Source organism: Styela clava, chromosome 3 (assembly GCF_964204865.1).
Source record: "Styela clava chromosome 3, kaStyClav1.hap1.2, whole genome shotgun sequence".
NCBI classification, from domain to species: domain Eukaryota; kingdom Metazoa; phylum Chordata; class Ascidiacea; order Stolidobranchia; family Styelidae; genus Styela; species Styela clava.
The window spans coordinates 13,522,427-13,534,850 of record NC_135252.1 but is presented as its reverse complement, the minus strand read 5'-3'; the positions used below and the strand labels follow the sequence as shown (position 1 = coordinate 13,534,850).

General features: G+C 35.6%; 2 protein-coding genes across 4 annotated transcripts in view; one reads left to right on the top strand and one right to left on the bottom strand.

Moving 5' to 3' along the window:
- Positions 1-8,819, top strand: part of LOC120342140 (chromodomain-helicase-DNA-binding protein 1-like) — a 30,007-nt gene extending 21,188 nt beyond the window's left edge. For 2 of the 3 annotated variants that reach the window (XM_078110637.1, XM_078110636.1), the window contains exons 29-40: positions 43-279; positions 707-805; positions 1,521-1,596; positions 1,974-2,070; positions 2,578-2,715; positions 3,078-3,186; positions 3,610-3,705; positions 4,790-4,908; positions 5,826-5,873; positions 7,406-7,450; positions 7,602-7,670; positions 7,748-8,819. In XM_078110637.1, coding sequence (XP_077966763.1) covers positions 43-279; positions 707-805; positions 1,521-1,596; positions 1,974-2,070; positions 2,578-2,715; positions 3,078-3,186; positions 3,610-3,705; positions 4,790-4,908; positions 5,826-5,873; positions 7,406-7,450; positions 7,602-7,670; positions 7,748-8,156 — 1,542 coding nt within the window. In that variant the 3' untranslated portion in view covers positions 8,157-8,819. Of the gene's footprint in view, positions 1-42; positions 280-706; positions 806-1,520; positions 1,597-1,973; positions 2,071-2,577; positions 2,716-3,077; positions 3,187-3,609; positions 3,706-4,789; positions 4,909-5,825; positions 5,874-6,155; positions 7,339-7,405; positions 7,451-7,601; positions 7,671-7,747 lie in introns of those variants that run through there. The other variant, XM_078110638.1, reaches the window with a different exon arrangement.
- A 1,213-nt stretch (positions 8,820-10,032) lies between these two features.
- Positions 10,033-12,419, bottom strand: LOC120342745 (mediator of RNA polymerase II transcription subunit 17-like). Its single transcript, XM_039411709.2, has one exon. It carries the CDS (start codon positions 12,404-12,406, stop codon positions 10,334-10,336), a length of 2,073 nt encoding a protein of 690 aa, XP_039267643.2. The 5' UTR covers positions 12,407-12,419; the 3' UTR covers positions 10,033-10,333.
- Between the last annotated feature and the right edge of the window lie 5 nt (positions 12,420-12,424).

Genomic DNA, 12,424 nt, shown 5'->3' with positions numbered 1-12,424 from the left:
GAAGTACAACAATGTTTACCTACAAATCCCCCTTGTTTTTAGTCGAAGAAACGAAGTCGTAAAATAAAGTCAAAAGCCAGAGTGGAAATAAACGATGATAGTGATGCGGAACCTGGATCTTTATCAACTCCAATGGTGAATACAACAACCTCGGCAACAAAGAAAGATTCAAGTTCACGAAAAATGCAAAAGAAACCTAAATCAAATGCAAAGAATTCTGATAATACTAAAGAAAATCACTCAAATCAAAATACAGTGAATAATAAAAATAGTACAGAGGTAGGTTTTGTCCCATCAATGTAATTGATCAAAGCTATGACAAAAACATAACTTGGTCTCTAGTCATCTTGCTGTAATAATTCTACAATGGGTTAATGACGGGACAGTCCGCGGAAGTGATGAAAATATTGAATACGTTCGAATTTGTGTGAAATTTTATATTGTATATAAGTAAGAATTTAGAGTTTTGTTGTTTCAAATTTATCATTATAAAAATTTGACATTTACCTGATGTCAGATAAATCAGAGCAACGTTTTCCTAAATTATTTTGCATTACCATGTTCAGTTTCTATCACTTTACAATGATTCACGAATTTCTCTAACTACTGTATAGCAATGGGAACTTGCAAGCTATATGAGAAATTAAGTCGGTCTGAGATAAATTTGTCAGTTTCAAACTTCTAGAACAACTTCCTTTATTCTTAGACCAAAAATCGTAAAATAAAGAGAAAACACAAAACGAAAGAGAACGAGAAATTGAAAGAAGAAATTGGAAACACTCATTCAAACGATAAAAAAAAATCAGTAAGTTTTTATTTTTCAAGTAATATATAACATTGTTTTTAAATGGTACGGTCTAAACAGTGGTTTGTAGACTCACAAAATTAAAGCAAGCCAGCAATTGTATGTTCGAAAATTGGGCAATGACAGTACTTTCTCATTTTTATTTTATCCTTCAGTAACTACCATACTATGGTACTGTGTCTGTAATATCGCTAATTTGAATTTATTTCGAATCAATGAATCACTCCTGAATCAGATAGTCAGCCCGACTCAAACTTAACAATAATGAATATACCGTATATATCAGAACCAAGCCAAAACAACTATGTACTTCCAAGCAGACTTATGAAACAGATATAAGCTCTGTTTTAAGGACTCTAAATCTTATCAGAAAGCAATCAAATAATCAACCAATTTTATCAATCTGAATATACTGTATCATGTAACCATAAGTGAATAGATATGATACAAATCTAGTATAATTGCAAATAGAAAATCAAACGATGCTGTCAAAATATTGTTAGAATATTGTTCCCCAGAGTTTGTTTTTTACTCTGATTACTTTGTACTTCGATTACATACTTTTGGAAATTGGCTGCCATTCCAGAACCCAAGTGCGAGTGATTAGTGAACACTGATTCACAGGCGATAAATTTAATGCTATATCACAGAGATTATGATCAAAATCAAAACTTCAAGATCAGCGTGTTCAATTCATATCATTCATTTTTTGTAGGAAAAACATAAAACGGAACGAAAAGCATCTGATGGACCAGTACATATCACTGCTGCTGCAGATCCAGTGCCAATAGGTAATTATTTTTATCACAATGGAGATTCCAATATTGCGCAGGATAACTGATGTCGTTTATGACTTCCTACAGCATCTAGGCCCTTGGTTAACTATCCTCATAATCGAGGAATTTGGTATGCAGTCGAAAATTCATCTAATCAACTCTTCTCTGCCTGGGATAAATATGAAAATCCTATCCCCAACAAGTCTCAATTAAATTATCATTATAATGACAATATAGTTGGAACATAAACTTTCAGCTTTATTTCGTTATTTTCCCGAGTATTCAATTGAAATACTTTATAAGAAGGCTTACAGAAAAATCTCTAGTAATAAATTATCATTAACACCTAAATTCGAATCTAATGAGTTACTGTTTTTATTTTCAATTTTCAGCTGAAGATGAGTTTTCAGGTGAACTTGATCTCGATACATTCAAAGATTGCAAGGAACGAATGAGGCCTGTTAAAAAGGCTTTAAAACTATTAGATAAGTAAGATATAAATTGAGTTTTTCTTTATTTTGTGTGTCAACCGTATCATTAGATATTTTCTGATTGGTCAATAATAAAATCTCTCACTCTTCATGTTTTAATTGATATAATGGTCATATATTTTTAACTCTCCCGGAATCAGAGCTGTAGTAAAGTATTCTCAAAAATTGGGAGACTGAAATGCTTTTATCTGTATTCAACTGGTGGTGGTAATTGAACTTAAAATTTAGGGGTGAAGCTCTGAAAGCATGAAGATGACAAAGCATTCTTAGCAAACACAAAAATCAATTAGCATATTCCAGAGTTTTTGTTGATGAAATTTGTTTTACACCCCCATAAAAATTGTTTATGGGGGTGGAGTTGAAATTTTTATCAGCCCCGAGTTTGGGGTTTTTGAGTTGAGTGTAAATTTCTGTAACCACAACCTATAATGGTTAGTACCTGGTATCAAAAAGCAATTTCAAGTAGTATTTTATCTTCAATCATGGAATCATTCAATTTTGTCAGGCGGCCATCTGGTACAAACAATGATGAGAAAGCTCAGGCTGAACATATGAAGAATTGTATTTTGAAAATTGGTGATCGAGTTCTCGAATGTTTGAAGGAGTGTCATGGTGATCTAGTGGCAATTAAGACGTGGAGACGGTGGGTTTTGATTTTTTTAAATATGATTTCAGTAGGTTGCTGTGATTTCGAAAATTTGGTAGGTATTTTTATAAATAATTTTGAATTTAATACAAATTAACGAAAACTATGTTAAATTGGGCGGAGTTTTTACCTCTATCAATATTAAACTTCTTTTTTGACATCACAAAACTAGCCGAAAGACTCTTTGTAAGTTTTATAGATTTAGTAGAAAGTTATTGAAAACCATGTCAGAAAAGCAAACTTTAACCACCAAAATACTCATGAAATTCAGTGTTTCTTTCAGTTTGCTAACAAGATTCAATTCCACAAAGTGTTAGGACAAGGTATTATTAATCAATAATTCGGTTTACACATTTCAGAAATTTGTGGATATTCGTTTCAAAATTCACTGAATTCAATGCACAACGATTACATAAAGTTTATAAAAGAGCTTCTCGGAAAAGAGAGCAGGAACGTGACAAAAATAAGGTAAAGAACAGTTGCTATTTGTTAACTTGTGCATCATAGTGATAGTGTGTCTCGATTGGCCTGCTTAATTTTTGGACTGAATACCTTTTTGAGGCATCTCAATCTTTCATGTTCTAGGTTTTACCCTCATGCCTCTTCTTTCTCCGACTTAAATATTATCATCGCTTGCTATTAGTTGGGGTTGATTGTTGTTGTTATTGGGGTTGTGAAAAATCGCATTTTTGACTGATAATTCAAATATTAGAGTTCAAAGATGGAAGAAGTTGCTAATTTTAATCTGAGCTCAAATTTTGCTGGGTAATTATTCACAGGCAAATCTTTATGCTACGTTTGGTAATATGACGTATATAATTAGGATTAACATCTTTATCGTGGTGGCAAATCAATATTTTTTTTTTTAATCATTTCAACTCTACTTTATAGGTAAAGCATTCTCATCTTGGATCTGGTGATCACTCAACTCATCGAAATACTTCTGATTCAAAATTTGAGAAAAATTCAAATTCGTCACCCCGTAAGGTTTGTATTTTTGTTAACTTAATTTGTTAACTTAATTTTATAATTTTAAAAATATTTCTCAAATCTTTGTTATCGAGTGAAATAATTTTTCAACCACCTGCGTGAATCAATGTTCACAGATCTATGCATCTGGAACGAATAATTGGTTACACGAATATTAACACACTCTAAAGCAGGGGTGGGCAACATACGGCCCTAGATTTCAAGATTTTGACCGGCCCGCTGACTGTACCCATCCACACTCTGTAATGTGGTCTGACGCATCATTCCTGAAAGTTGCCGATCGCTCTACTCTCACCGCACTGTCAGTGCGAGCTGGTGAAACAAACAATTGTGTTGGTGAAAAAACAATTGCGTTAGCACACTTGTTAAACAAACAATATAAGGTCAAAGCAGAGAGCGTTGTAAACAGTCCCCACTACTTTTAACATTTATATTTATATTTGGATTCTGAATATAAATATATTTTAGAAATTAGATTTTATATTGAGTTTTATTAACCATGGAATATCCCAATAAATGTAAAATTGACAAAAAGTGTCGAGCATTTAACAAAAATTGGATACCAAAGTATTTTTTGTAATAATCCGGCCCACCGAGGTCTTCATTTTCCCACATCTAGCCCGCCGACTAGAGAAGTTGCCCACCCCTGCTCTAAATGGACTGGCAAACTAGAAGAGAGATTGTAGTTCACCACATGATTTAGCCGCTTACCGACTTCCCTCATCCTACGGATATTGTTATTATTATTATCTCTATTGTTGTACTTATGAAATATATCAAGTTGACAAGCAAAATTAGAACGGATAGATGGGGAATCAGACTGGGTCTCAGGGCCTGCATTTTACGGAATATTTCGCATCTAGTTGAAACTATACTCCCGGTATTTTTGATTTGTAATATTTTATTAATTTCTGGTGTGCTGCTCGTTTGGTCACTTAAATTTATTACAGTTCCACACTTCACTGTTCTTATATCTGCTTCTGATGATTGCAGCATGGTTGTTGAACAAGATAATGTATCGGATACAATTGGGTTTACTGAGTGACCTTAGTCAATTTAACAGATATTTCTTTTGATTTAGAATGTTGCGGGGAAGAAAAGAAATCATTCACCGAATAAAAACAGAGGCGGTGCAGGTGACGGACCGACGACTGCTCCAAAACGTTCTTTTAATACTTCTGAATCAAGGCATAGAGAAAGGTACTTGATTTCATGTTACACAAATAACAATTTAATTGACAAAAATAAAATTAATTTTTGATAATCTGTAAGATATTAAAATGTATTCAGTGATGTTTTCCAAACAAGGCAGTCATTTATATTTTGCGTTGAAGCGAATTCTTTTTGTTGGTGTCATTTCTGGGATGGCCAAAGTAAAAAATATTAAAATATATCATAATATATATTTATTAAACACTAAGTCTCCAAACATCAGTAGGATTAGGAAACCTGCTTCTTGCCTGTAGCCAGAAGAAATAAATTGGACATTGTAGGAGCATAAAGTGAATAATGAAAAAAATGCGCAGAGTTGTACAGTTAGTTGAATTGAAATATATCTAAATTTCATGTTTTTTCCAAACCTACCCATTCTTTAAGCCAGTTGTTCTTGAACATTTTGAACCCGCGCCTCGCTTTTAGAATTTGTGAAGTCTCGCGCCCCATGTCAAAAATAACTAGCTAACAATAAGCTACAAATAACAAAGTATTTTTTATTTAAAAACATGTTGAGAATACGTGGATAGTGCGTAAATATCCAAAATATGGCGGGCAAGATCAAATCTAACAAATATTTATTTTTAATTAGCTTCCCGCCCCCTCAGGAAATTGTCTACACCCCCCCTTGTTGGACCCGCCCCACCCCCCTTGTTGGACACGCCCCACCGTTTGAGAACCACTGCTTTAAGCTGTAGCTACCATTATATACTCTGAACTTTCCATATAATTCTTTAAAGAAACTTTCCTGAAGCAAGATTGTGCGCACTCACCCAAAAACAAAGATGTCTCACTTTTGAGCAAAGTTGTAGGGGAATACTGAAAAATCCAAGACTTACTAAAACTGTATATTCACCTGGATAAAATGAAATACTATGATAATATTTCCGTGTTTATTTTTCCAGGGTTCCTCCACATCCAGCAAATAGAAAAGGTGAAAACTTTCATGAAAGGTGAGAAATATCATTGTCCCAAACTTGTTTCTAGCAGAAATCTGTTCATTATATATAAAAATTGTCTAGACATCAGTGAGAATGAATCGTAGAGGGTTGATTGAATCGCTATGTAAGGCTGTGAGACGTTAAACAGTTTATTTATCGATGCAATAAGTATCCATATTAGATACAATTCACTAGTTATCTGTGAATGAATTTTAAATCGTTTCAGATAAATATTAGAGATTCAGTTTCAATTGGTCATCATGACTCGGGTTCATATTTATTCTTTACCAACAGCAGCACATTGAGTTTGAGCAAAAGCAACAGTGAAGTACTTACATCACAGTTTAGCGGAATTTACCAACAGAGCCAGCAAGTCATACATTATTTTCAAAGTAGCAGTCAAATTCAGAATGATCGATATCAGAGTGGTGCAACAGAAAATTGTCTCTCACAATATAGTTTAATCGGAGGAACATCGGGAGATATCGGGATAAAGGAAAGATACAGTCCGAGTCATTATAGCTTACCAAACAGTGGAATAGACAAGTCATATATTGGTCATTACAATTACAATAAGCATGGCATTCGCTGGCAATATGAGAGCAGTGCAAGTTTTAGACAAAATAATATTTGTGGGGTTCCAACACGTACCAACTTTCCTGGAGAAAAATGCATCTGGTGGGCAAAAAACCCACATTCTCAATGATAATACGCATTATTACTCTCTCAAGGTAAAGTTAAGGATTATTTGATATGGGTGGTATTACAGCAGCTGACTTCACTCAATACCGTGTTTCCCTGAAAATAAGACCTACCCTGAAAATAAGACCTACCCTGACAATAAGACCTACCCTGAAAATAAGACCTAGCCTGAAAATAAGACCTAGCCTGAAAATAAGACCTACCCTGAAAATAAGACCTACCCTGAAAATAAGACCTACCCTGAAAATTAGACCTAGCCTGAAAATAAGACCTACCCTGAAAATAAGACCTACCCTGAAAATAAGACCTAGCCTGAATTTTAGGAATGATTTTAATATAAGCCCCCCCTTAAAATAAGACCTAGTCAATAACGCACATTTTTTTACCTGGTCGATAGCAAGAAATCTCTCCCATACGTATAAATGATTAATCTAAAACGTGTGAGAGAGGAAAACGTGTCATTTAAGTAAATGGATATCGGTTTTAATATTTTTTATATTTGAAAATCTCCTAATTCTGTACTTTCTAATTTTGTTTTTGATAAATAAAATTATAAGACATCCCCCGAAAATAAGCCCTAGTGGTATTTTTCAAAAGAAAATTGAAATAAGACACCGTCTTATTTTGGGGGAAACACGGTAGTTATATTAACTAACAACCGAAGGCCTATTCTAATTTACATAACTAATTGTCGTTAACTAAATGGCATGGTTTAAACTGCTTGTGATGAATTGAATCTTTAACTGACATTTAAATGATATGGATATTGTAAATGTATTTTAATAGACAATAGTTCGTTACAAGTACACACTCAGCTTTAATTTGTATCAACTTTAATTTAGACCCGATGATAGAGTTGGGAGAGAATCACCGGGAGGTCATTCACGGTAAATTTGATTGTGTGTTCAATTCGCATTGTATTTTGTGTTCATTTATGGTATGCCATATGATGATTTTGTGTGACAATTACATTGGTGCTAATATACGTTGAAGAAAACTGGTGAATAGTTAAATATTAAGCTATTGTACATATTGCAGATACCATGGACAGGGTCATCCCAGAAATCTGTCACGCGACGATCGTCGTTTCGGCGACGAAGATTTTAGGTGATTTTCTCTTCATTCATTTTTGTTCTTGTCGCAATTTTGTTTTGTTGACGGCATTCCGTTGATTATCCATTTAGATTTTCTCATAGCAGTGATTCTCGACGGCCGGACCGCAGTTGGCCAGGCGAAGTTTACCGATACCATCGAGAAGAAGAATTTAGGCGACAAGGATATGAACATAGATCAATGTACGAACAACAACCCCGAGTGCCTAGAGATGATAGAGCATATCACAGGTCTTCTTATGGAGAACGTGTGTGGCCGGACTCCAGGCATGGAGAATGGGATGACCGGTACTATCCTAACTCTGATAGAGTGGGTTCTCCTTATCGCCATCACCCCAAGAGAAGCAGAAGTCCTCCGCATCAAAGTCGTCAATATTATAATGTTGGCAGAGCACCAGGACCTAGTAGGCATTCTCCTGGACATGTTCAAGATGCAATTTCCCCAAATAAACAAACTGATTCCACAAATGATGTTACATAGAATTGCAGCCCAGTCGGAAATTAGTAGAACAACACCACACGATTCAATTATCCAATAATCATCTTATACTGGTTAAATAAAAACTGAGATGGATTCAAGAATAGCAATCTGTTCTGACGTGAGCTTTGATGTGGAAATTTATTGCTGCATGACGAATTTCATTTGTCAGCATGTGGGATAAAATCTGAATATATATATATATCCCAAGAAAGAGAAAACCAATAATACTGCATACTCTTTATGGCGAACCGTGACTTATTGTACAATTGCCAGTCTTATGTTGGATATGGAAACAGTTATCCTGTTGCTTCAGATGCATGGACTTGTTTGAATAACAAGATTGTGTGTCCTAAATGCCCCTGTGCCTTTGAAAAATTATGAATAATAGATTTTGATTTGAATGATTCTTGCAGCAATGCACAATATTGAGTAACAAGGTCTTTTGAGGAAGGGTTTTTATAACTCTCCCTTCATGATTCGCACCCTGCCTCTCTCAGGAAAGTCCTCTTTGCTGTACTAAGGGTGGACAAAACAAGTTTCCGACTGGGTCATGTGGTGTTGAAAGTTCAATTTTTACTGCTCTCGAAATAACATTCGATGCTGCATCACTGTCACAGGATTCGTGCGATTTTGTATGCCTTAAAATATAAGTTGTTGACATTATGTCTTATTAAGTTACACCTGTTTTGCGTGGTACATATTAAGAATTGCTATTATATTATCTGGCTGGCATAGAAAGCGACATAGGGTTGACGTTCCTTGCAGGCAAAACTTACATAAATTTATTATAAAAAATTGCAATGCAAATATGCTAGGTGGTGTTGGTGACTGACATGATTTGTCAGCAAAGATATTTTTCCATGAAGTAGCTCTGGGATTTAAAAAAATTTACAAACTCTCCGACCCTGAGCGCTATAGGCTATATATAAAATGTCATATGTACCTAGTTTATGCAGATATTGGCATGAAAAAAGTGAACATATGTGTGCATAGATGATCGGAGATTTGCATCAGATTCCAGGTGGAAGTTTTGACTCCAGGGAGATGTCAGAAAATGCGGTGTCAATCTAGATATATAAATAAAAGCATGTCGAACCCCCCAACTGCAGTAAGTGACCCGAACATTATTAGAATTAAAAAAAAATAACAGGATAAATATATACCATGGGACGAAAAAAATGTTTACATTGTGTCATATTCTGATGTCAAGCATCAAAAAGCATATATTGAATTTTGTAATCACTTAAAATCATTACCTCCTAAATCAGTTCTTTGATATCCTGATGAAGTTATATAATTCAGCAATAATAACATGAATTCCTAATACCCAGCTCCAGTCATGGCTGGGCCATGCCCTCTGCGCCCCAAGGTCGAGAGTGTTCCACCACAACAATCACCAAAGCTGTTCACTCTCTTTAGGCATGAATGCGGAACACCCACTAAGCTGCAGACTGATCGCACAAGCAGTGCAGAAATCGAACCTTAAATGAAGCAACGCTAGTAAATATTTAGAAAAATGAACCTCCCTGCTTGCATTACATATATGGTCGCTTCCTGCTAGACGAGTGACGCACTAAGAGGTTCTACAGACCTAGTTTGAAAATTGATGGGTGCCTGTTGATTCTCCTTGTTATGAGTGACATCAAATTTGCGTCCAGATTATTTAGTGTTTTGACATTCAGGGATGATATTTTGTGAACCTTAAAGACCCCACTCATTATGGAATCCAACCATAGATGAGATGCCAAAGGTATTGCTAAAATGAATTTGCGGTGATAGGAATGTGCTGATTTTAAATATTGTGAGGACTAACTATTTCTGAGCAGCAAGTCTACTAACCGCAAATAAGAAAATACAAAACAGAAGATAACACATCTACCGCATCACAAAATTATATTAAACAGCTAAATATATTAAACTGTCAGAACATGAAATGACCATCGTATTATAGCTTCTACTTAAGATGCAAAAAGGGTCGAGTACACTTTTGTTGAAAATATATGCACAAAAATTTTCCAACCATTTTTAATTCTCCCCACATATTCCACAAAATATTTTTGTTTTTCATATGTAGGCAACATGAACCAAACTGCATGGGGAGTTGGCAACGATCCCACATAAATGGCACAAACTGGTGCATAGAATCTATATAGTGATAACACATGCTTCACATTTCATTAATTAGTATTTGAAAATGTCAACAAACTCTCCACTTTAGAAATGAAAAACTTTCCATATAATTTTATCCAATCTACCTGTCGCCATTCAGCACCGACGAGCGACCATTTTGGATTCTGAATCGAGCTTTGCTCAGAGTATTGGTAAGATGATTGACTCAAGAATTCACCTTCCAAAGTGTCTGGATGAATAGTTTGCTCGTGTACCACATAACAAATTTGATCATCCGGTACAGAACGACCATTCTTACGTTCGATCCAACAACGAACGGATATTGCAGAATTACCACTACGAGAAGCAGCCATTAGAGTTCCAGCGCTTCCAAATGCAGTTTTGTGTCCAATACCCGAGTGTAGGGAGAAGTGTTGGATGGTCCAACCCAAAATATTACATAATTCTTGTATGGTATTTAGTTGATGCGAACATAACAGAGAAAGAAGATAATCATGTATATGGTGGAAATTTGAAGATAAATATACTGCATGCCCATCTTTCTGTACTGCTTTCACATTATCTGTACCAACAGTCATATTGACTAAAGTCCTATTGCAAGCTTCATAACCTGCACTTGTAATAACAATACATACACTTGTTTCCATAGGACTGCCAACAGTTGACCAATGTGCTTGCATGTATGGATCTCTTATAGAATTTCCCAGCATATCAATTACTTTGCAAACTCTTCTTTTTAGTTCCCAATGCTTTGCCATTCCCACTAAATGCTCTATCATGGACTTTCCTTCAGTTTCTGTAAAAGTTTGAACTTGCGAGAGAACAAATGGAGTTGTTGGTGCTTTGCGTTGAATTTTTGAGAGACCAAACGTCGCCGTCACAGGATGGGGAGCTGGTACCTTGAACATCTTTTTGTGTTGATCAAGTAAAAGCTTAATAGATGCCAGTTTTAGACTAAATATACCATGCCCTTCGGTTCTGATTGCTTTTCGGGGCAGATTTTGATGGGATGTTTCATTCAAATTTTTCCTAATGAGCTCTATAGAAAATTCCATTTCAGGGAATATTTTTGTGCTTATTTTACTGCCCACCACAGAAAAGGGAATTACCGTTGCACTAGTCTTCAGCTGTACAGCTTCTTTCGCAAGCTTGTTAAACAATTCTCGGCACAAAAGAGTATTCTGGGCATTACTCAATGTCTTATGCCATTCTGGTTCATTTGGAATTATAAGGCTGTCAAAATGGGGTAAATTTGGAAGGTCAATGGAAATATCTGATTCTCCGCTGTTTTTGAGGCACAAACGGATGCATGTCGAGGATTTTAAATCAGCACCAATGATCACTTTAAGCCCTGGTTGTTGAGAAACTCTATCTAAAGGCTTTTGTGGGAACGAATATGGCATGGAGCTTTTGGTTTCTTCAGAATCAGCATCATCAGTTGTGGCTTTGATCACTTCAAAGTTGCCCGGCTGCCCGTAATCAGACCCAGTTGTCCGATAACTAAAATCACCAAGTACCTTAGATCCAACTTTACGAATTCTCCAATACTTCCGAAGTTTGAGAAGATGAAAATGGTATCCAAGATCAGGCACAACTTCTTCTCCGGCGTTCCTCAGACTTTTCTCACCTTTCAAGAGTATATCAGCAGCTGCATTCAGTCCCTTTTTCTTTGTCGGTAATTGTTGACTCAATTTTACTGCTGTTGTACCTTCTTTTCGAGCATGATCGAACATCATATATTTTCCGCCTTCAGTCATGGTTGCCTCGTTTTTTGGTGGTCCCTTATTTTGTGTAATCGTCAACACATCAGTTAGGACATTAATCTCTGTAAGAGCTTGCTGAAGGTGGTTACGAATACTTTCCCAAGGCCATCGTTGAGTTTGAAAAGACGATGTATGAACTTCACTATCATCCTCTTCTTTACTATCCTCTTCAGTATTGAGAAAGTCAATTTTGGTTGCCATTTTACAAAGATTCTCAGACATTGTTAATGTTTTGAAGTAAGTTTCAGTACCATTTAGTGATATTTCTTGCACCTTACTTTCGGGAAGTGATTCCACAGACAGCATCACATTCGGTACAGACTTCTCCATTGGAAAATTATTTGCAATGTTATTCATGGTATCTATTGTTGTGTT